This window comes from Pleuronectes platessa, chromosome 12 (genome assembly GCF_947347685.1).
Source record: "Pleuronectes platessa chromosome 12, fPlePla1.1, whole genome shotgun sequence".
Lineage (NCBI taxonomy): Eukaryota > Metazoa > Chordata > Actinopteri > Pleuronectiformes > Pleuronectidae > Pleuronectes > Pleuronectes platessa.
This window is the reverse complement of record NC_070637.1, coordinates 10,268,008-10,290,363: the sequence shown is the minus strand read 5'-3', so window position 1 is coordinate 10,290,363 and position 22,356 is coordinate 10,268,008. Positions and strand designations below refer to the sequence as shown.

At 40.3% G+C, this 22,356-nt stretch overlaps 1 protein-coding gene across 6 annotated transcripts in view; it reads right to left on the bottom strand.

Annotated features, from left to right (window-relative positions):
* lyst (lysosomal trafficking regulator) overlaps positions 1–22,013 on the bottom strand; it is a 54,208-nt gene extending 32,195 nt beyond the window's left edge. For all 6 annotated transcript variants that reach the window (XM_053435740.1, XM_053435741.1, XM_053435742.1 and 3 more), the window contains exons 1-6: positions 21,887–22,013; positions 20,371–20,646; positions 10,382–10,473; positions 6,620–6,818; positions 3,405–3,495; positions 203–2,297 (exon numbers count right to left, since the gene is read on the bottom strand). In XM_053435740.1, coding sequence (XP_053291715.1) covers positions 203–2,297; positions 3,405–3,495; positions 6,620–6,818; positions 10,382–10,473; positions 20,371–20,451 — 2,558 coding nt within the window. In that variant the 5' untranslated portion in view covers positions 20,452–20,646; positions 21,887–22,013. The remainder of the gene's footprint in view (positions 1–202; positions 2,298–3,404; positions 3,496–6,619; positions 6,819–10,381; positions 10,474–20,370; positions 20,647–21,886) is intronic.
* Positions 22,014–22,356: the final 343 nt, after the last annotated feature.

Genomic DNA, 22,356 nt, shown 5'->3' with positions numbered 1-22,356 from the left:
TCTGCATGTATTCAAACCAAAGACTTTAATAATTATTGAACACTTTGAAGCTCCATATATTTATGCCTAAAGATTTTAAATCTTTTAGGGCCCGAACTTAAAATGCAGTCCGATAGTATAGAGAAAACCCAGACTTATACAACGACTGAAAAAGAGAGATGAGCAAGTGAAAAGACAAAAAAAACTGATTTAAACAGCTCACCTTGATTTAAGGAGGGCAGGTAACGTTTGCAGGTATATGAGCAACACCTCCACAGGCAGACACTGTGCATGATAGCTGCAGACCTGAGTACACACAGTGGAAACTCCCAGCTGTTGGGCATGGTGAGCTAGCTCCACTCCTCTCTGAAGCACAGGGTTGAAGATGTGTGTGTAGAGCTGCCACTGCACAATAGCATTGCCCCGCAAGGTCAGGTGGCAAACATGGCCAGCTATCTGCTGACTCAACTGCCAGTCCTCACCAAACACTAGCTCCTGATAGGCCTCGAGGGCGTCCCACTTCCACAACATGTCCTCTGCCCCCCCTCCACTTGGCAGAATACCTTGGGAGCGGTAGCACAGACTGGTGGAAACTGCTGAAGGTTCCCCATGCTGCAGCGTTTCCTCCAGGCCTGGCAGCTGACTGCTGTCCAGAGTGCAGATGTTACAGGACGCCAGTTTGGCTTTCTCTGAGGGTTGTACCCCTCCAAGCTGGTCTAGGATCAGTCTACCCAGCACACTGAGAACATGAGACTGGTAACTACGCAGGCCCTGAGCTTGGAAGGCATGCAGCAGAGGTCCTACAACTGAGCGGGGGTCCATACAGCAGCATATTCCAACAGCCTGCACCCCAGCAAGCACCTGAAGTACAGCTGGTCCACTAGGGGAGAGTCGCTGCAAGAGCCGCAAACATTGGTGAGCACAGGCAGCCAAGCAGCAGCACCGCTCAGGGTAGCGCACTGTGTCCTCCTCCATCTCTTCCTTGCCATCTATGTCCTCTTCAAAGGGGTTGCGTCTAGCTGCCTGCTTGAAAGCAGAGACGGGCAAACCTGACAGGTCTCTGTGGTGGTGTAGGAACTGTGAATATTCACAGCGACGATGACGGCGTCGGGCACACACAGACTGATGCAGCTGCTCTGACTTTGCCTTCTTGATGGCACTTATGATCTTGAAGACCCCTGCAATCAGACCTCTTAGCCTCTCAGAAGCCTCACCTCCTACTTCAGAATCCCTCGCCCTGCCGAGCCCCTCCAGCCGCAACACGGTGGACTCAAACAGCTCTAGTCCCCGGCGCTGGACAAATTCATGGATAAGCTCCAGTGCCTGGCTAAAGAAGAAGGGATTGGGTGTGGAAGCCTGCAGGCAACCCAGCAGCACTTGCAGTACTCCCTCTAGAAGCTCTGGCAGCAGTAAAGCCCTGTGACGATAGCGGGAGAATGAAAACTCATCCTGGACCTCCTGCAAGGTTTTCTTGGGCCTAGGTGCAAAGGGGTTGGTCTGTCTGTCCAAGCAGCTTTGGATTTTTAGGGTGGCTCGTAGCAGGTCTGTCAGGCTGCGTCTCAGGCTGTCTGGAAGGGTTTCACACTGACTCACATCAACTGACATCAGGTGCAAGATGGTGCGCAGTAGCATCCTCTGGACCAAGGCAATGGGCTCTTCGGTCCAGCCTCCAGCAAGCTCCTCTGCCCCGGTTCCACTGCCACCTCCTGGACCACAACAGTCGCCAAACTCAGAAAGGATCTCAGTGAGAGTCGGAACAACACTGACCGCCAGGCCAGGGTTGTGGTTGATGTTCATGTCAAACTTACACACCTTCTCCAACAAGGAAAGCAGCACATGACAGAGATCAAACGGTGAGTTTTCCATGCGGTTAAATATTGATATTGCAGCTGGGTCTGTCAGGGTTTCAGTATCCACTGTCTGGGATCCAGGCGGGCGGGGATGGGGGTATGGTGCACTCATGATTTCTTTGGTGGTGCTGGTAGTGGATACGAACTGCGAGGCCTCCGAACGATGATGCTGAGAGCTTAACCTGATCGTGGAACTGTGTGATCTTCGACTCCTCGCACCACCTGCGCCTGCTTTGTCTTCAGAGTTGGCTTCTGAATCTGAGGTAGAAACCTGGGACTTGCGAGCATCCTTTACAGAGTATCTCTGTGCTGCTCTGTGCGACCTCCTTGACTTCCAGGTTCCGCTGCCAACGCGGGACCTCTTCCCAGAGCTCTGCTCATCTGTCGCAGCCTTCTGTCCTGCCTTGAGAGGGACGGCCTTCACCTCCCGGCCGAGGAATACCTCCAGTAGGGACGGCAGCGTGAAATCTGTCCACACAAAAACATCTATCAATATAATTCTGGACAGAAATATAAACATACAGTGCCAAATGTGCTTCAAGAACCTAAATTATATATATATATTTATTTTTATTTTTATTTTTTATGCTAGAATCTAATTTCTAAGCACTATGCTGAAATACACCGGATTTTATACTCCAAAAATACCATTTGTCTTTAAAGTAAAAGATGGGGATCATAAAGCTCTGCTGCAATACAGCAGACATGGCCTCTCCAGTGTGTTTAACATCTTCAGTGAGAAAAATTAATTAACGTAAAAATGTCTAGGGTCCATGTTAGAGAGGATCAACAGCCCTGTACTAAGAATCAGTGTCATCCTGAGGTCGCACGCTTCTGCAACCACTCTTCTCCTGTTGTCCGACTGTTTATGTGATGCAATGCTAAGATCTATTATACAGGAGATATTGGCTCAAAAGATTCATCTATCTCAAATTAGGTACAGTGCACAGTAAGCAGTGGTTAGTTAAAATATATATATATATATATATATATAATTTTAAGAGACATTTTTACATCAGACGGCAATGTGCACATATCCCATTGCTTTCACATAAACTGACCAAACCTAAAGCTAAAACACTGCTGATAACTGACGGCAATAACTGGTTAAGATTTATGTAAAAGATGGAAGATTTTTATAGATTTTTATTTTACATTAATAATTACATTTTATTTGTATTACTTGAACTTTAATGTGTGTTTAATGTATTACTTGAAGTTTAATGTATTACTTTTTTACTGTCCTTTGGTCGTACCACTCCACCTGTAAAGCACTTTGGTCAACCAAGTTGTTTTAAATGTGCTATAAAACAGACATTGACCATGACATTGAAACAAATAGAGGAAACTACAGCACATAGGATTTCTGGCCTACCAAAGAAAGTCTGCATTTCTGTTCTTTTGTACAGATTAATGCATTTTTTACACTCATTAAATAGAGTGGGTGAATTGAAAATGTTACATACACAGCTTGAATAAGAAGTAGTCACAAGACATTGCATCAGGACAGCGAGAGGTATGTGCTTTTAAAGTTAGCATAAAGTAGTAACCAAGGAAGTATTTGTTTGAAATCACCTGGGGCTTTTTCCTCCTGAACAGGGATCTTCCAGACCAGCGGCAGAAGAGACAGCAGCAAAGTGAGCAGCTCCTCTCGACAGGTCAGCTCCTGAGAGGAAAAATACAAAATAACTCAGTGGGGCTAACTAGAATGCCTTCTTGCCCCTCTTCCTCACACTACAATGTCACATTAAGACCCTCCGACTGGGATACACTTTTGTTCATATAAAAAAAAAAGTAATTTTGTGGTTTTACCACTTTCTGCCAAGACAAATCACAGACTTGATTTGCTTCTTATCTTGATTTACTAACTCACTTTCTAAACCAATCATCCGCCCAGGAGCTTGTTATATAGATGTGTGCAGTTAGCTGGCGAGTTAGTTAGCGTTCTGCGCATGTGCATCTGTGAGCAATGTGGCACCTACATAACAACATTACTTCTTAGACCCGGGGGATCTATTCAGTGCATAACTCACAGCAGGGAGAGAACCACTTCCTTCATGTGTTAATTAAAAACAATCAACCGACTCCTTCATGTGTGAATTAAAAAATAATCAGCTCGCTATGGTTTAATCACTTTCACTCAATTATTAGAAAGATAAAAAAAGATTAAAAAGATTAGGAATAAAAAGGCTGCAGTTTATGACAATAAACAATTGTGGAAAAAATTATGTTAAGAAATCTGAAGATATGGATCACCACCAAATTGTAAATGCTGATAAATAACAGTTCCCTAAAAAAATGCCTGTGCATTATGCTTTGACAAAATTATTGAAATTGTTACACTGACAGAGAAGTTCCTGGATCTGCACCAAAGTTTAAAAGGTCTTCCCAGGCTCAGGCCCTATCCCCTAACCCAGTTCGGTGGAAATAGGTTTTGTAGTATTAGTGTAATGCTGCCAACAAATAAACCAACAAACAGACACAAGTGAAAACACCACCTCCTCTGTGGAGTTAATTAAAATAGTAAATCATATGTTTTGACGTGCTGTGTCATGAGTTTTAACATGCCTGTAGGAATCAGGGTTACATTAGAAAATGACTTTACAAATCTAATAAATAAGAGACGTGCCATCATTAGAAAAAGACATGTTGCATCTAATCAATGTCAGAAAAAGGAGTATTTAATAGCATAATGGAGCATAACTAAGACCAAAATATATTTTCTCTTTTTCTACTGAATTCTGAAAACGGACTTATAACTTCATGTTATTCTAGATCAATTAACCAAAACCACAAATAAAAAATCTTTATAAGGTCTGGCCCCAATTTTCATTACAGGCTTTACTCCATTCAGGCCAAATCTGACACACATGAGTCGGATATGTGATAACACACATATAATGCATTAAATTAGATGTGAAAGCCCATTCATTCATAACTTGTTAGTTGACCTAAAAACACAGATCAGATCAATATGTACAGTAAATAGACTGTTTGCTGCAGCCAAGTCTCTTGTTGTGAAGTCCGCAGACATCAGAGTGTAAGCAGAGGAAACACTGGGCTCCGTCAGAGCACGACAAAGTGTTTACAAGTGGACACCATTTCCCTTCGAGGTACAATACTGTCCAAACCATATCTGTAAGATCCATTTTGAAGGAGAGTAGCACTGACACATTTGGTGCATTGGATGATTAAAAAAAAGGAGCAATTTCAACATCAACATCTTGTGTGTAGCAGCAGCTACATAACCTTCTACAATCAATCATGTGACCACGGTAAAGCTTGTTTCTTCTTAAAAATAGTCTCCCTGAAAATATAGGTGGTATAGAGGGAGCATGAGTAGCATCAGAAAAAAAAGATATATATACACTAAATTTTCCATGTGGTGCTTTAAAGTAAGAATTGTATAAATCCTGACGGAAGTCTTGTGCCAGATCTTGCTCCAAAGTTACAATAAAAGAGAATAATGTAATAGTATTAAAAAAAGACGTGAAGTATTAAAATATAATATAAGTGTTAGGGGGACTAAGAGAGGACCACAGACTATATAAATAACAACACAAATAGGTTACAAAAATATAAATGAATAAACTAAAAACTAGACTGAAATAGGAATATAATGAGTAGCACTAGAAATGACAAGTGAGAAGTAAGTATTGTACATGATGTTATTATTATACTATACATGATAATAATGGAAATTGTTTTAGTATTTCACATACCTTAATGATAATGAAAGAGTGATATTGCACATAATGTTGAGCATTAATACTGAACATAATGTTGAGCTTTAATATTGAACATGTTTAAATATAATAATGCTCAAGTGTCTGTAAATGAAAACAGGCATTTGTTTAAAAAAAAAAAGAATAATCCTTTAAGTCTTATAAGTGCATAACCTACTTTCATTAAGGGGTTTTACAACACTGTGCTCATTAAATATCCTTTTAATCTCACCAGCTGGTGTCTGTCTGATGTTTGCATAATCTTCATTGCTTTTATCATGTGTGTTTTTTATATTTGATCTCTATTGAAAACACTGTCTGCAATTTCCTTTTGATTAGTCGCAGCAGGTTATAAAGGCCGGTTTGCATTGATTAATTAACAAATGTGAGGCATGGTTTGAAAGTAATAGCAGCGGCCCATGGCTCAGTGTGGATATTACTTTGTTCAGTTCAGGATTTCACTTCTCATTGAAAACAATGAGTGAAGTAACCTCCTCCCTACACCTCTCACTGAACAATCAGTTGAAAACAAAACAGCGGTAGTCTCCAACTTTATGGGATACATATCAAGTCATATTGAGAAACTGGAAAAAAAAGACATTGTGAGGTTGAAACTCCATTTTAAAGCTTGAAATATTATTTGAAAAACTCTTGAATGACATTATTACATAAATAAACATTATTTTGTATTTAAGTTTAAGTTTTCCTTCTTCACCTTTCCAGAGTTTCAAATGTGTCAGTGTTCAGTGCATCAGTTTGTTTTTCCAGGTTTTTCAACCTTGTAAATGGAGATCTGAAAACTGGTGCACACTTTTCACAGATTTTTGCATGTGATTTTTGGCATTGTTGTCTTTCGGCTCTGATCTGAAACTCAGAAACAGATTTAATGAAAAGGATCCCGGAGGCAGGGATTATCTGCTCCTAATCTACAGTAGAGCTTAATATCGTTGCTCTGGAAGTAAAAATCTCAGCTGCAACTTCAGTTTCCAGTACCATAATTGAAAATGCACATAACGTGGGATTTAGGTTCAGTAGATAAGACAGATGCACTTAGCTTCTCCTTACCTGGTCAATAATTGAGTCAAGGGTGTTGAGCAGCAGGAAGCCACGTCCCCTGACCAGGTACTCCCCCAGTGCCACCATGTGACTCTCCTCCTCGTCTTCCTCCCGTGCCTCTGCTCTCTGAGCCACCGCACTGCATAGTTGATGTACATCAGTCAGGAACTCCCTCGCCAGAGTGTTACTTGCCCCACTCATATCTGAGCTACAATAGAAGACACAAGACATCACACACCTGAGGTACAATGGAATTCTTTCACCGTCAATATAGATTAATGAGGTTTCTATTCATGTGAGGAAAATAAAACTGGGATTACTGATGTAACTTTAAGAAAAACCAGTAGGGTCAAAATAAAACATAATCACACTCCTGCTATGGTGAATCATATTAAGAATTAAGACATAGCAGATACTGTTTTACTACATCACTTGTTTTGTCTATTCTGCTTTAACGCTAAGGAAAAAAACGTACTAGTACACATTAGGTTGAAAAGACAATGTATAAAATGTATTTAATATGAAAACTGGAGTTTGAATACAAGCATGCTTAAGTCGCCTTAAGACTTTATTGGTAATAGACAACACAGTGTGACAAAATAGAGGAGTAATTGCTGTGTTAAGGTCAGTTCAATGGACATGCCTGCATACCACAACCAAGTGGGTAACACAACTCAAGCACAGTGAGACAACAGAGCAAAAAAGCCAAAGCTAGCTCCGCTAAAAAGCCTCAGCAATATCATTGTGAAACCTAAATAATCAGGTTGTCAAATCAAAGCTTGAAATCTAGACTTGTGTTGTTTGAACGTTGGAATACAACTTATCCTTACGACAAGCATTCATAGAGCGCCTCCAAGCCAGAATGCTTCTGTCTGCTATAACCACATAGTCCTCTGAACATCGCTGAGAGTGAGCTGCATCTCTCAAAAGTAGAGTAAAGTTCAACAGAAATTTGTCAACATCAATTCAAGACGTGCCCCAGGAACAGTTCTTACATTTACGTGTTTACATTTCTCCGGTTGCTCTGTCCCAATGAAATCAACATTAAAAGTCTAATTTCAAAAGAACTAATATGTATATTTGACTCTCGCCTTCAACAGTGCACAATCATTTTCATCTTACCAAATGTTACTTGGCCAAATTGTTTCCTTCCACTCATCTTGTTTCTGCTCCAAGCCTGACTGGAGTTCTGCTTGCTGTAGCTGCATACCTCCTCACACCACTGCTGACTGAATTTTCTGTTCTGCAGCACAAATTCCATTAAATTGGAATTTCAAATGGAAGCTTTCCAGATTCGCAGCAGATCAGCGTATCACATGAAAGCATGTGGTGTCACATGGGAAGGGGACCGGCCTTTGGAATACTGACGAGCCCCCAGGGCCCTGAACAAGAACTCAGAAATCAACCGCCACTCACAATAACAGCCTTCGTGTTCTCCACTAAAATAACTGTTTTAGGATTTTAGGATTTTTTTATTACCAAAGGTCTACTAGCATTGTGGCAACAGCTTGCAAGGCAATGAAGTGCAGAGTGATTGTGACGTCCTACTACTTTTTAATCCAAATTTAACTCCTGTCACAACATGGAAAGGTTAGTAAAACATTAAAAAATTGTCAATAATATTTCAATGAAGATGTGCACAAACTGTAACTTTTGCGTTTAATGTTATCTAAATTCAATGCAGTTGAAGTTATTCTAAGTTCTAATTTCCCCAAAATATTTGACAAAACACAGTAGATGGTTTCTACTCTTTTAAAAGAGGGTTAGGGTTAGCCCTGACCCTATGATAATTTCAAAAGAGTTTCTACCCCCATAGATATACATGATAGGAAGATATTTTCAGTCCTGGATATTGGGTGTGCCGCAACACAAAATAAAAGCATCAGATGGGTGATGAATTATCTGCATGCAAGCTGTACACAACCCCAATCAGGAAATCCACTATTGTTATATTGTACTAATAATTACATGACGATAATACAATGATGTACTGTTACAAAGCATCAAGTGACACTCACAAGTGTTTCTAGGGACTTTGGGGGCCCCAGGCAAAACAAACCTGGGGGAATAAAACTGTTTAATTGTTGTTAGTGTGGACTGTGGTAATCTTTGTCCTCAAAGGGTCCCTTCTCAGCTCATGGCCCCAGGCTATTTCCTGCTCTGCCTGTTGTGACTCCAATGGTGACGTTGTAACCGCAGTTTAAATGCCTATTCACTATGAATACTCAGTTTTAGTCTGGATCAAATATGTCTTATAGTGCTCTAATAAATTCATGTTTTGATGGATTTTACTGTAATGAGTGTGGAGGATAATGCAGGCGCAAACCATGCAGCTTAGTGTGACCTTACCATACCTCAATTTACAGTGTCGCAGTGTCGCCATAGTTCAAGTGATACAGCCGAGACTCAAGGAAGAAATTTCAACAATGCCGGAGAATTAGAGAGGTGGTAAGAAACTACAGACATCTATATGAGGTTACTTTGCCCTGGCACAGCTCGTACATCATCTAAACCACCTCCATCGTTGCCATGTTTGTTGTGAAAAACTTTAGAGTCGTCTCTATCCTCTAGTGGATATATTGCTTAACAATCATTTCAACAAAGGACGCATTGAAGTAGGAGGACAGTAACATCGTATCTGTTTATTGAACGTAAAGTCTGAGCCTTTACTGGGTTCGTGTTGCTACAATAATTTTAGGTTTCACTTTATTCATTCATCTTAATGGTAACTCTACACTAACTCACTTAGAAACTGTCTGTTTATAACTTAACTAATTATAAATTCTTGTACAAATCCCAAAAAATATATACATTTCTCTGAGCAGCTAAAATATCAGAGAGTTTATGGCAGGACAACGGAATTTAGAAACTGAGCAATCCATTGTAGTACAATTTCTACAACATCTGTTGATATAGTTATTCATTACTGCAGATAGAAAGTAAAAAGTAAAAACATGGAACATCCTATAGTTGATCTCACAGAGCGAAACATTAACCTGCCCTGAGCTTGTCTTTAAACAAGGACATTATTTCAGGCATTTTAACCAAAAAAAGCTTTTCTAACTAATCACTTTCAGCCCAAGGCAGCACATGGCTCACGAATGCTAATGCCCTCACTTAATTCTAGGCAGTGTGTGTTTTATGTGTGTGTAAGTGTGTGTCTGTGACTTATTTACACAGAATCCAAACCAAAGGTACTTGAGGTGCCTAATGTCCCACAATTTTCCTCATCAATATGTAAATCTATGCAGCGAGGTACACTGAAAGCAAATGCACCCTGGTTACATAAGGTCTGCAACCTCTAATGTCTTGGTGGGATAGAAAAATGATGAAAACAAATCTGTCACTTCTTCTGTTACTTCCTGTGACAGAGGCTCCGATTCCATTTTACCTCCACGATACCTGAACTTTACATATCGACCACTATTAGTACCATTCCAATATCAGTGCATTAAAAAAAACCTTCATAAAACGTATCTTAACAGCTGTATGATGCAAACCCTGAATGGAAGTGAAATGCCTGACTCATATTAAACCCTTTGAATAACAAATGCATACAGAGAATAAATGTAGTTGAACTTCTTTTATTATTTAGTTTGACCAGTGTTTGACCAGTGTGAAACAATGCCAAATTGCTGACGTTGTAGCTAGCTCTGGCTAATGCTACACTACCGGAAATCCCGTATGTTATTGGTATCAGAACATCTCTGGTGGCATTTGTCTCATGCACACAGTCAAGCTTAGGTCACCACTGCCCTAAATGAGACCTACCAGAACTTCAGGGCATCTTTGGTGCTGTGGTTGGGGTGATGCTGCACGTAGTGGAAGAGACAGAGGAAATTCTCTAGACTCTGGAGGCTGACCTGATAAGAGACAGAGACACACAGATAAGACATGAGAGCGACAACATAAATCTAAGCCACATTATTTCTTACACTCACATGAAGAGGAATTCAAATGAAACACCACCATTTCCTATGACAAGCCATTATGAAATTACCATCCAACATTTTGTAATTGCTATACAGGATAATACAGTTGGAAAGTGATGTAACAGTCACTAATGTCCTTATTCAAACACATTAGAAATGAGAAAATGGCACATAACAAATTTAGTACCTAGAACCACAAATCTTATTTTATAATTCTAAATATGTTATCATGTAATATTTAAACATTTTAAATGAAATGATGACAAAGAGCAACAAAAGAAAAGTCCAGGATTTTCTCTGCATCTGGGGTAACAAAGACGATACAAAGATGGAATCAGCTTCGTCACAGTTCTGTGGTCCATAGAGCTGGAATTTCTCACCACCGGAGCTGGTGAGGTATTTGGGATTTTTCGTAACAGCTCGCCAGACACGCCACCTGACGACTTTTTACTACATTAGTGGTTCAAGGGTACTGTGTTAATGTCGTATCAGCAGACATTTGATCTTCTAAGCCAGCGTCCTGCCGTCCCACGGACCACACAGCAGCCAGCTGTACGCCTCTACTAATCTGACACCACTGACTGGGTTCATTCAGGCAACACTGATCCCTGACTGAGAGATGCTGCACTGAGCGTCTAGGTCACAAAGCGTAGACACCACAGAGGGCCGATCAATTTACACACAGTCCGACTTGCACAGACAGAAACATCTCTGTGGCATAATTTATTCGATTTATCAAGTATAATTATATACTGTGACACATTTTACCAAAAAATTGAAGCTCCTTCAATTTGAATATTTCACTTGATAATATTTTGACTATGGTCCAGCCCTATTATATAGGGATGCCTACAGCAGTGTCTGAGGGGTTCATTATATATCTGCAAACATCTTAACCTTAGACATGAGCGAATCGCTAATTAACACATCTTTATCTGAATATGTTACCTTTGGTGCTCTGTCAATGATGTCATCTCCCCTTTGTGCAGATATTAGCATTGTGCTTGTCTGCTACAAACATAAACTTTGTATTCATTTTGAATAACAGTAATAAAAACACAGTAATAATAAGATACACAATAATGTGTATCTTAACCAAATTATTGGTTATATATAAAAAGTCCTTTAGTAATTGGACATCTGGGTCCCAAACAAGCTGAGCAAGTGTGGCTCGATTCACTGGACATCATAAGAAAAATACTGAAAAGAAGATAATAATGAAACTGCTTTATTTTGTGTTTTTTTCATTTTATCACGGGGTCTGTTTGTTTTGGAGAGAATGAAACCTCCTGCCGATTATTCAGCTGCCATTAAAAACTTGCAGAATAAACACTGATGGTGACAATGGTGGTGAAGGCAGAAACTCCATGATCCCACCCTACTTTTGACAGAGAAACCGTGAAATCACCTAGTGTGCTATTTGAAGGTCCCAGTGGCAATTTTGTGACACAATGGAGCAGGCTATTTTTACAATTCACCAACACGAGCAAGGTGGCAGCGGGATAAACTATTTCTGTGATTGTTTCATGCTGTCTACTGCTTGACAACTGGTGACTGTCGTGCCCAAACAAGTGTAGCAAATGCTGTGAAGGAGAAGACTGCTAGCAAACAAACAAGGATGAAAACAAAGTAGGGTTTACAGTATTCAAAACATCAGCAGCGACACCAGAGCAAATCATGTCGCTGCAAGGACACAGATTTCTGCATTGACTCAAACATAGAATCTATTGGTTTATAACATCGAGAAGGTGACAAACACAGAAAGCAGGTGATGGAAAGAGACCTTTAGAGAGTAAATAGGTCATCATTGACTGTGAATTTATTTTCCCTTTACATATCTATCAAATAAGAGTGAAACATTCAAAGTGTATATTTACAGTTCATGAGGTTCAGTCACACTTTTCTTGCTAACTTTCAAGGTGAGGAGAACGGGGACCAGGAGACCAGCTTGTGGTGAGTCAACTTCCTTCCTGAGACACTATTGTCGAAGCAAGATTTGTTTTTAATGACCTGCTAACACTATATTGACTAAACGATGCACACACTTATCATGCCTGCGACAATCTTAAGCTATTTTCAGACATGCACTGACATGAACTTTTCAACAATTTTACCAAGGGGCTGTAAGTGACAACGCAAATGTCCCAGTCAGTTGCTCTATAAATTATCTGGAGCGAGACAATGTGAGAATACAAGAGGAAAATGTCCGCAAAAAATCCCAGCGAGCATTCATGAACAGGTTTCTGAACCGCGAGGGTCAGAAACAACTGAATTTACACATCATGTCCTGCCTCCTGCATGGTCCAGCCAAGCACCATCCCTCAACTCTAAGGACATTTTTCTGTTGTATTGAATGAGTCTGACCACTACAATCACTTGATGCGATCTTCGTTTGTGAAAGACAAAATCAGGAAAATGTCTGGACACAGTTCTCTGGATTTCATTTTAACAACAGCTTGTGGATGTTCCAAGTGATGAAGATGCAGAGTAGACCACACTCACCAAGGTCAAGGAGAGAGTGATTGTTCCCCAGCTGAGGCAACAACCCAACCAAGCAGAGAGGGGGGAATTGATGGGTGGGAGTTACTGCAAACCAGGGGGCCAGGCAGCATCCCACACAGGAGACGAGGAAAAGGAAGAAAAAGAAATGCATGGCTCATGAGAGAGACAGGAGAGGACAGGGAAAAACATAAAAGCTGACAGTAACATAAAGATGAGAGAAATAAATGCGGTAGCAGTTTAGAACAAAGATAAACAGAGGGAGTGACTGGCAGGGAAACAAAGCCTCAAGGTTGCCTAAACTGTGATTAGTTTAATAAACAAGCCCTGGGGCTTCGCTGGAGCTGTGCACTCACTCTATTAAAATGAATCTACCAAAATGAGCATCTGAAATTACTCGAGTTTGTCCTTGTGTTATCAGCATACCTGTTGTGGTCGTATTCCTCATATAGGAAAAGGAAATCGAGTGGTCTGCGATCACGGTAATTTCCCAGAAACTGACATGGTTTCATTAAAGATATTTTTCAAGCTTTTCTTTTCTTTTTTATATGTTGAAAGAATAATTTATCAGCCAATGGAAAAATTTACTAGAGCTGAAAATTATGGAAAAAAGCAATATAGATAAATATTGTGATGAAAAGACATGATTTCATTTCATCTTTTTCATTTAGTCTTCTCTGAAAAAACAACACCACTACAGTTCAGCTTGATCAAACCAGTCATTGCTGCTGGACGCAAAATGCATCGCTACTGGTGCAGCATGGTAACATTACCACAGATACCAAATGTAAATTTCTGGTGTATTAAGAAACAAAGAAGGACTTACTCTGCACTGACAGCATTCAAATTTGCTCTATGTAAAGTAGTTTGGCAAAGAGTTTATATAATGGGATTTTTATATTAGTATTGTACTGTACTGTAAACAAAAACACTCTCGTTAGATTCAGCTGCCAAACACCGGAACTGACAATATCACTTACCTCTGCACAACACACATTTTCTCACACTTGTTTAGTCTCCAAACAAAACTGTTTCCTCCTGAGGGTGTATTTACCTGATAAGAATTCATGCTCGAATACCGCAAGCTGAGTTTCCATTATTGTTCAGACAGAGCAGCTGCAAGCAGGGCTGGGCTGCATTGCCAGAATTATTATTATGATAACAAATTTAAATCAGTCCATTTTCCTAATTATCCTGATGACTATCATGATTTCATTCAAGTTTAAAGTTTAAATTCATCTGATTGAAAACTGCAGAAACTAGTCAGTTATTTGTGGTTTTAAACCTTTCATCATGGGCAGAAAATAACAAACAGAAACAAACAAACAACATTTCACAAATCTAAAGTAGTGGATTCAAAACAAGTTATTTTCTTTAAACCTTTCATTATGCTTGCGCAATGCATAAGCATTACACTGACTGATATATATTGAAGTTGTTCTATTGCTCTAGAACAAATTCATATCTTGATAAATATTGTTATCGTTTTATCTCCCACTGAACTGTGACCTGTATTTAACCAACACGGTGATCATGCGAGGTCTAGTCATGGGAGTCTGATGGCTGAGTCACTCATGCTGGTACAGACTTTCCTCTCTCAAGCTCTCTTTGGATAATTGGGTAGAATACAACTTGGCAGAGGCAGTGAAAGCGATGTGATCCTGTCCTCGTGAGCGAGGACGTGGGGCTTTGGTTACGCAATGTTTTTTTCCTGTTTGAGATCCCCACTGATCTAATTTGACATTTGGGTTATGAGCATCATGAGGAGCCCCTAACGTTGCACATTTCCTCACAACCTACGAGACAGAGAGCAGAGCCGCTTCACACAACACCACAAATAACTTTTTTTTCCCCCAGTAACACACACGCCAAAATGTCAGGAGGCTACCATCAAAAAGCATGTTTGTTTTTGTAACAGCTCCACACAGTCACAAGCAGTGACCTTTATCCAAGCGGAGCCACTGTGCAGGAAATGAAAATGCGTTGCTCTCCGCTTCATTGTTTTCATTACAGGGAGATAGCACACAAGCTGGTGTTGGTCGAAATTACTATCCGAGAAGCCTGCTCTGGCCTTTCCCCTCGCAGGTGGCCTGATAAATGTCTTCTTTTTTTTTAGGCAGAGATCTGACTTAATAATATGCCACTGGGTGGAAAAAGCTGAGGTAGAGCAATGGTCTGAGACTGACTCAGTCCAGAACGAGAGAGATTCATTATTCATCAATTCAGCCAAGCGTTTGGAACAGCCCTGGAGAGCAGAGCCAGTCAAAGTTAGGCTGGAAATGAGAGCGGAACAATAAATGCAGATGTGAAACATGTCCTGTGGTCAACCGACCAGACTAAGAAAATCCCTTCACTCGGGACTCGCAAACAATGTCCCAACAAACTAGTAACTGTGAAAATCTCACAACTCAAAATCATCATCAACAACCTGTGGTTAAAGTAGTGTGATGATCACAAGACATAAGTATAGAGCCTGACTAATAACTTCATGTTTGGACCAGAGACATTGAATTACACTCAGCGCACAACAGTTATTCATTGTAGTTTCTCAAAAAAGTGGAAGAGTGATAACGGGAAGAGATTCACAGACACACTAATGCGATGCCATGTGCTTTAAAATGAGCAGCTCTCTAAACAAGGTATGAAAGAAGAACTTTTTATACAACCCTCCAGCTTCACCTGAGGTTATTTACCATGGAAACATGGCGACCGATAAACATCCAGTCCCAGAATATTTTTAAAAACTAAACTAAAATGTAGGGTTGGCCATTTGTTTATGGAAACACTTTTTAGATTATTTGTTGAAATCTCTACATGTCCCAATAGGGAAAAATGCTGCCCTCAGCCTACATATGCCATTCATATGCAGAGGGACCCAAAAGTTTCAGACCACTTTGACACATTTCATTGACAAACACAACAAAGCAGCAGCCACACATAGCAACAATAGGCTGAGCACGGCAACAACAAATGGTTCGCCGTACAAACTGGTTCTGACTTTAGGTTGCACCTTTATAACTCCAACTCGTGCACTGAGGTTGAACAACTTCTGGATATTTCTGGATGTCCAGAGATCTAGGCTTAAAAATATTATAGGTGGTTTTTACAGTGGCTTCCCCTCATCTCTGGAACTTTTTACCTGTTCATATCAGAACCCCTCAAACGTTTAAATCATTGCTCAGACTTCTTCTGACTTCCAGATCTTGATTTCCATCTGCCATTGTGCTATATTTATGATGTAAAGATGTATTGCTTTTTATATTTTCTATTTATTCAGTTTTTTATCTATTTAGATTTTCCTGTATTTGTGTATTATAATCCTATTCAGCACTTTGATCAACTGTGGTTGTTTTAACATGAATGAAGTGTAACTTGACTTAGATTTGACTTTTCTCTTTGGACTATAATATCTAACAAATTAACTTGGGTTACAGTGACACCTTTTATGTAAATGTTTATGAAAATTGGATAGTTGAAGTCATCCACCCTTAAAATGAAAAGGAAATTATACCAATAATAATCATGTTTCTATTTTACTACAGGCCTTTATAAAAATTACAAGAGAGACAAATTACTTTTTCCCTTACCATGCCCTTGCAGGATTATGATCAGTGTATATTATTGTTACTTACTTTTTATAACAGTCGACCTGCGTGGCAGACAAACTGAACAGGATATTGTCTGTGATAATGCCTTCTTGGAAAGAGTGTGCACATTGTAGCTTTTAGAGATAACAAAGGGTGCATGCCGTTGTTCAGTGCTAAAAGTAAAATAATAAACTAAGAGGATCTAGGTAAACCAGAACTGCCTTCTTTACTTCCTCCTTAGAATTAACTGCATTTTCCCTGATGCTTTGCTCGACAAGTTTAATCTTCTTTAGACAAGGATTTGGGGCTTAACCACAGAAGGAATGTAAAGCACAAACCTGAGCTTAGAAAGCTGCGTAACCCAAGTTTGTCCAATTTCAGACAATCACTGAGTGTGTTGTTAGAGATTATGTGACAATGAGGACACTTGCATTAAAGCCCATCACATTCATAAAGTGCGAGTCATGTTAGAGCAGCTGTAGAAAGATACTCACGAGATGAGTCAGATCACACTGCAGGGAAAAGTATTTTCCTTTCAAAGATGACATTCATGCAAAGACCTGAATGGGTCAAGGAAGTTATCATTAGATCAAGATTACAAAAACATGGATTTTAAACTGATATCGCAGAATCAGCAAAGATCAATTACCTTGAGACCCTTCAGTACCGAAAGACACAACAAGTGAAGTCCTCCCTAATACCTCACTTTGGTGTTTTGAAACATCCTGTTAGCTCATATTGAAACTGAAAATCCAAAAGCAACCAACACTAGTCTCTTGCTTGGCTCCAGGCCAGGCAACCCTCGCTCTATTGACTCTGTTCATCAGACTGAGCAGAATTAAAAGGGTCCCTACAGATAAAGACTTTGATGTGGAGTAAAACAATGTAGTACTTTAATAAGATATGTGAAAAGTAATTTGGATTATAGTGGATTCCATAAAGTAAATGTTTTTATCTAATACAGTGTATACACTGTACAGATAGTACATAGAGATAGTTTGCACCAATGCTAAACTACCTCGAAAGCCGAGAAAGTTCCAAAATGTAATTTCTTTAGGGCATTTCTGCTTTCTCAGAGAAGTATCAACCGAGAATGAAAGAAGAAAACAGAAAAGCAGAAGATGAAAGTCAAACATCAGGTCAGGGTTAGGGCTCCACACAATGAGCCAACGCGGATAAGTGACAGAGATTCCAGCAAGATATTTAATCCTGGCAGAAATGCAATTGAGAGACAGAGGAATGAGAAACAAGAATGCAAAGAATGAAAAATGAAGTAGGCAGAAAGAAAAGGAGGGGGGGGGGCTGCAGCATAAGTTTCTCACACTTTTCGTGGTACCTTACTGATTACTGCAGGAGAAGGTCTCTTTGCCCTACACATTTCACTGTCAAGTACAAACACAGAATAGCTAAAGGCTCATTTCTGCTCAATGTAAGATACGCGTACAGAAACCAGATCTGTCTCTACGCTCATTTCAATCATATCTGTCTTCAGGATGCAGACAAAACTGAGCAGTACCAGTTGAAATTGTTGAGGGTCCAACTAGCCAATAGCTAAAATATGACAAGGAAGACATTTTAACAATGGTGGCACTTATTAAGGAGTTTGCAAGTTGAAAAGTAACTACAGGCGTAGTATATGATGTTACTTCGCCCTGTCAGAGGGACAAACATCCCCTTTTGCCTCTTTCTTAAAAAGGTACATTATCTCAACCTCCTCCACCGATGTCATGTTTATTGTTGTCAGAAACTTGACTCTTGACTCTGATCTGCCCTCTAGGGGATGTATTGCCGAACAACCATGCCAACGTAAATGCCCACATGGAAGTGTGTGGGCATTGACAGTTACACCGTTTGAAACGGACAAACCTCTTTTCATACCTATAGGCAGCATAAATTAGCTTTTACAGACTGATGGGTCAAAAACAGCCTTTCAGTCGTTCAATTCCAATGTTAACAACTAGAAGATGCGACTTTAGGTGAGATAGTATAAATGTACAGTACACATTTGGTGCACAGATGAGCTGGAGCGATATATCATGTACAAGCAGTGCAGCAGCATGTGTGCGCCACAGACTGTCATTGTGAGTCCCCATCAGATTCATTTAGGAGGGAAAGCTACAGCATCAACAAACTGGAGAGTACAGACGTGCTCACTTAACCATCTCTCTGCATCACACACACAAACACACACACAAACACACACTTTGACGACTGCAGAGGCGACAAGTTGAGCAAACGCAGTCGTCCCAAGGGAGTTGTCACAACCAAAAGTGACAGAAAAAGTTACCATTAATAGAAAGGCAGAGCCTGCTTTGTTATCACCATGGTAACTGCGAACAAACCAGCACCATTTATTCAGCTGACACCCTAATGCACACCCACGTGATTAACAAAGCTATGAAGCATAATACACCACCACAGATGTGAGAACTATTGAGGAAGAAAGCCATTATTTCCAAGAAAGACAAAACCCCAAAGGGTTCTTCTGCGGCCATTAGCACGTCTGTCTTTACAGTACGGCTCACACGTGATAGAGCATATATAATGGAGAACCACAAAGGCTAAATAAGCTCATCTGTGTGTGTGTGTGTGTTTGAGTGTGTGTTTGAGTGTGTGTGTGTGTGTATGTGTGCGGGGCAGATAACTCTCTCAGGCCTGCAGTCCGATCCTAATCCATGTCTCGTGATCCGGCTGCTGTGAGTTCTCTGACAGCAGGATGGGAGTGAAAAGAGCTGCAGTGGCCTGACAGATATTTGAAAACCAGAGTCACTTACTCCTTCGATGTGCATCAACCGCTCTTACGCAACACTTATAGTGAACAATATGCGGTTCACACCTGCCTCCTTCTCTGCAGGTGACTCATTGCTGCTACTGCCGCTCGTGCTGTGTATCAGTCACATTTCTAGCTCCAAAAAAATGGCAGCTGGAGATCTAAAGAGGATTCAAATCAGGTCTCATGCAACACAGGGAATTGTTTTACTTCAAGGTTATTTTTACTACCCACTCTTATAACTATATACAGTTCTGTTAATTCATAGGACAAACAATGTTCTCCATTTCTAAAGAGAAAAACAGACATCCTGTCATGTCCTGCCTGTACAGATGTTTCATTTACAGTTTCTGAATGAGTTACAACACAGTTACATAAAATATTAACATTTATGTGTTATTGTAAACTTCTCTACAGCTGCACAGCATATTGCAACAGACTGTTTAAGCTCTGACTCACTTTGGAACAGCCAACACTAAAACACTAAAGTGATTTAGGCAGCTTGAATGACGAGGAGCAGGCTAAAAGAATGTATCTGAACAATGTTTGCCATTGTTGGATGATGTGACCTTTTTTCACCCCACAACTGGTTGGATTGGGCAAGGAGGACATATTTGGATTAAATGGTGTGACTTTAATTAAAAATTTAAGAAAGACAGCAAAGACAGACAGCAAAGCCTCGCTGTATCAATTAGGGAAAAAAATAAAGTGAAAACATGTATTTCTGAATCCTAAAGATTGTTTTTGAGGAGTTTGGCAAATAAAATATGAAGAAAACCATTATTTTTCTTTCATTTGAATGAGAAATGCAACTGTGTGCAGGACCCTTCCACATACAAATGTCAGTGTTCTTCAGGCTTCTTACAGGATCACCAGCATATGGTCCAGGAAATGAAAAGGAAGCCTCACCACCGCCCAGAGAAGGAGCCCAGACGTGAGGCTGCACCACCCCCTTGCCCTGTGAGTGCCTACCTGCAGATCCGCTCCTTGCAGTCTACAGTCCATGTACTTTTCCCACGCGAATGACAGCTCAGTCTGCTGTGGACCTGCCATGTCGTCCACACCTCCAGGTTCAACACCAGCCAGGCCAGAGTCACAGATGTCAGCCTCCTTCAGGTTTCCTTCCTGCTCCTCCAGGTGACTGGAAGTGGTCCGGACAGCACCGAACGAAGCCCCAGCTGTCCTCCAGACTCTTTCATGGCAGAGACATCATTCACTGCAAAGCTCTGCCACTTTTAAACTGGAGCTCTGCAGAAAAACAGTCAGCAAAAAGACAATTGGCCCGAGAAAACCACTTTAGCGTTTTCTTTCGGCGCGCACAGAAACAGAGATACTGCTGCATGTGACGCACCTGAGCCTGACGTGAACAGAAACTTCATCCAGAGCAGCGGTGTAGCATTACCAAAACAAAACGCACTCAGTTAGCTAGCTAGCTTCGTGACGTGACGTCAAACACCAGGCACGTCCCAGCAACTCATGTCCGGGAAGAGATTTGTTTTCAAAATAAAAGCTTTTGTAACTACAAATGCTGAGGACTTGGGACCATATCGCAGACTATTATCTCACTGGAAATCTAAATAACACATTTGACTTTGATTCTGACTGTCTTCTTACAGTGGAGACCTATAACATTCATAAATATATAAATTGCAGTGGCAGTAAAACGATTAAAATGAAAGTTTTCCAAGCCAGTGATTTTTAATGCTTTGGATGCCATTTAGTTAACAAATGTAAAAGTAAACCATGAAATAGACTGTCAAATAAACAAGCTTTCCTTCTATTAAAAAAAAATCTAAAATTGTAAATTAACCCTTTTTTAATATTTTGTATTTCGCATGTATTCAAAGGATATCCTACACCTGTAAAGCCACTAAAGCTTTAATTCTGGGATCTCAATGCATTTGACTCTCTCATAACATGTTTAAATTAAGCTATCATTCCTTAACAACTAGTTCATTAATTCATAAATATATTATGTGTTGATATACCTATACTTAAATACAGACAACCAACCACTGCATTTGAAATATTTTACTATCCCCAAATAAATGTTTTTTTTACTTCAATTTTTTTTATTTAGTTATTTTTACAAAAACGTTGCAATTAGACTCTTACTTTGAAAGCACCGCTCCACAGCTGTGTTATTTGTTTAGCTAGCTTGACCGCAAAATACAAGAAAGCTCGATGTGTTGCGGTAAAATGTTACCATGAATGCTACATTAGCTTCAAAGCTGCTAAACCCAACAAGCTCTACAACACATCCACATCTACGAGCTGCGTGTCCCGGGGTTCGACTAGTTTCCCTCTCGATGCCGAGGTTAGCTGTAGCGTCGCACTGTGGATGATGGCAGCTGTCAAAACTGTGGCGGAGAGAAGCGGGCGCGTCGTTAGCGGCGATTCAAATAAACAGACCGACTTCCAGCAAACACGTTCCCCGCAAACTCAAACTGTCAAGTTCCGGGCGGGAGGTAATCATTTTCATACAAACCTTGGTGTAAATTAGAGCCAGCTACTGTTAGCCTCCGTCAGGCGCACTACTGCTGTGTGTATGTGTGTGTGTGTATCAATAAACCCTCAGTGGGGACTGCAGGACCAATACATTGCCGCCCCTTTCCTTGTCTGCTGACGCTACACACGCCTGCACGTTGACGGAGGAGGAGAAAACACGATTCACGTCTGTTATTAACTATTTTGTGTCCGCTTTTGATTTGAGTTTGTTTGTGTTGTGAGGACATCTACACTTCCACTTACATTCTTGGATTAACCTCGAATTTTCCCTTCTTTTTTGTGTTCGGGAAAGAGAGGAAGATCTCAAATAGATGACTATGTATAGTACAATTCCTCCACTGGTGCTTAAAGTATTTTGTTTTTCTATTTTTGATATTTAAACATGTACAAATACACCACAGCAACTTCCTTGTATATGTTAACCCGCTTTGTGATTAAACCATCACATTC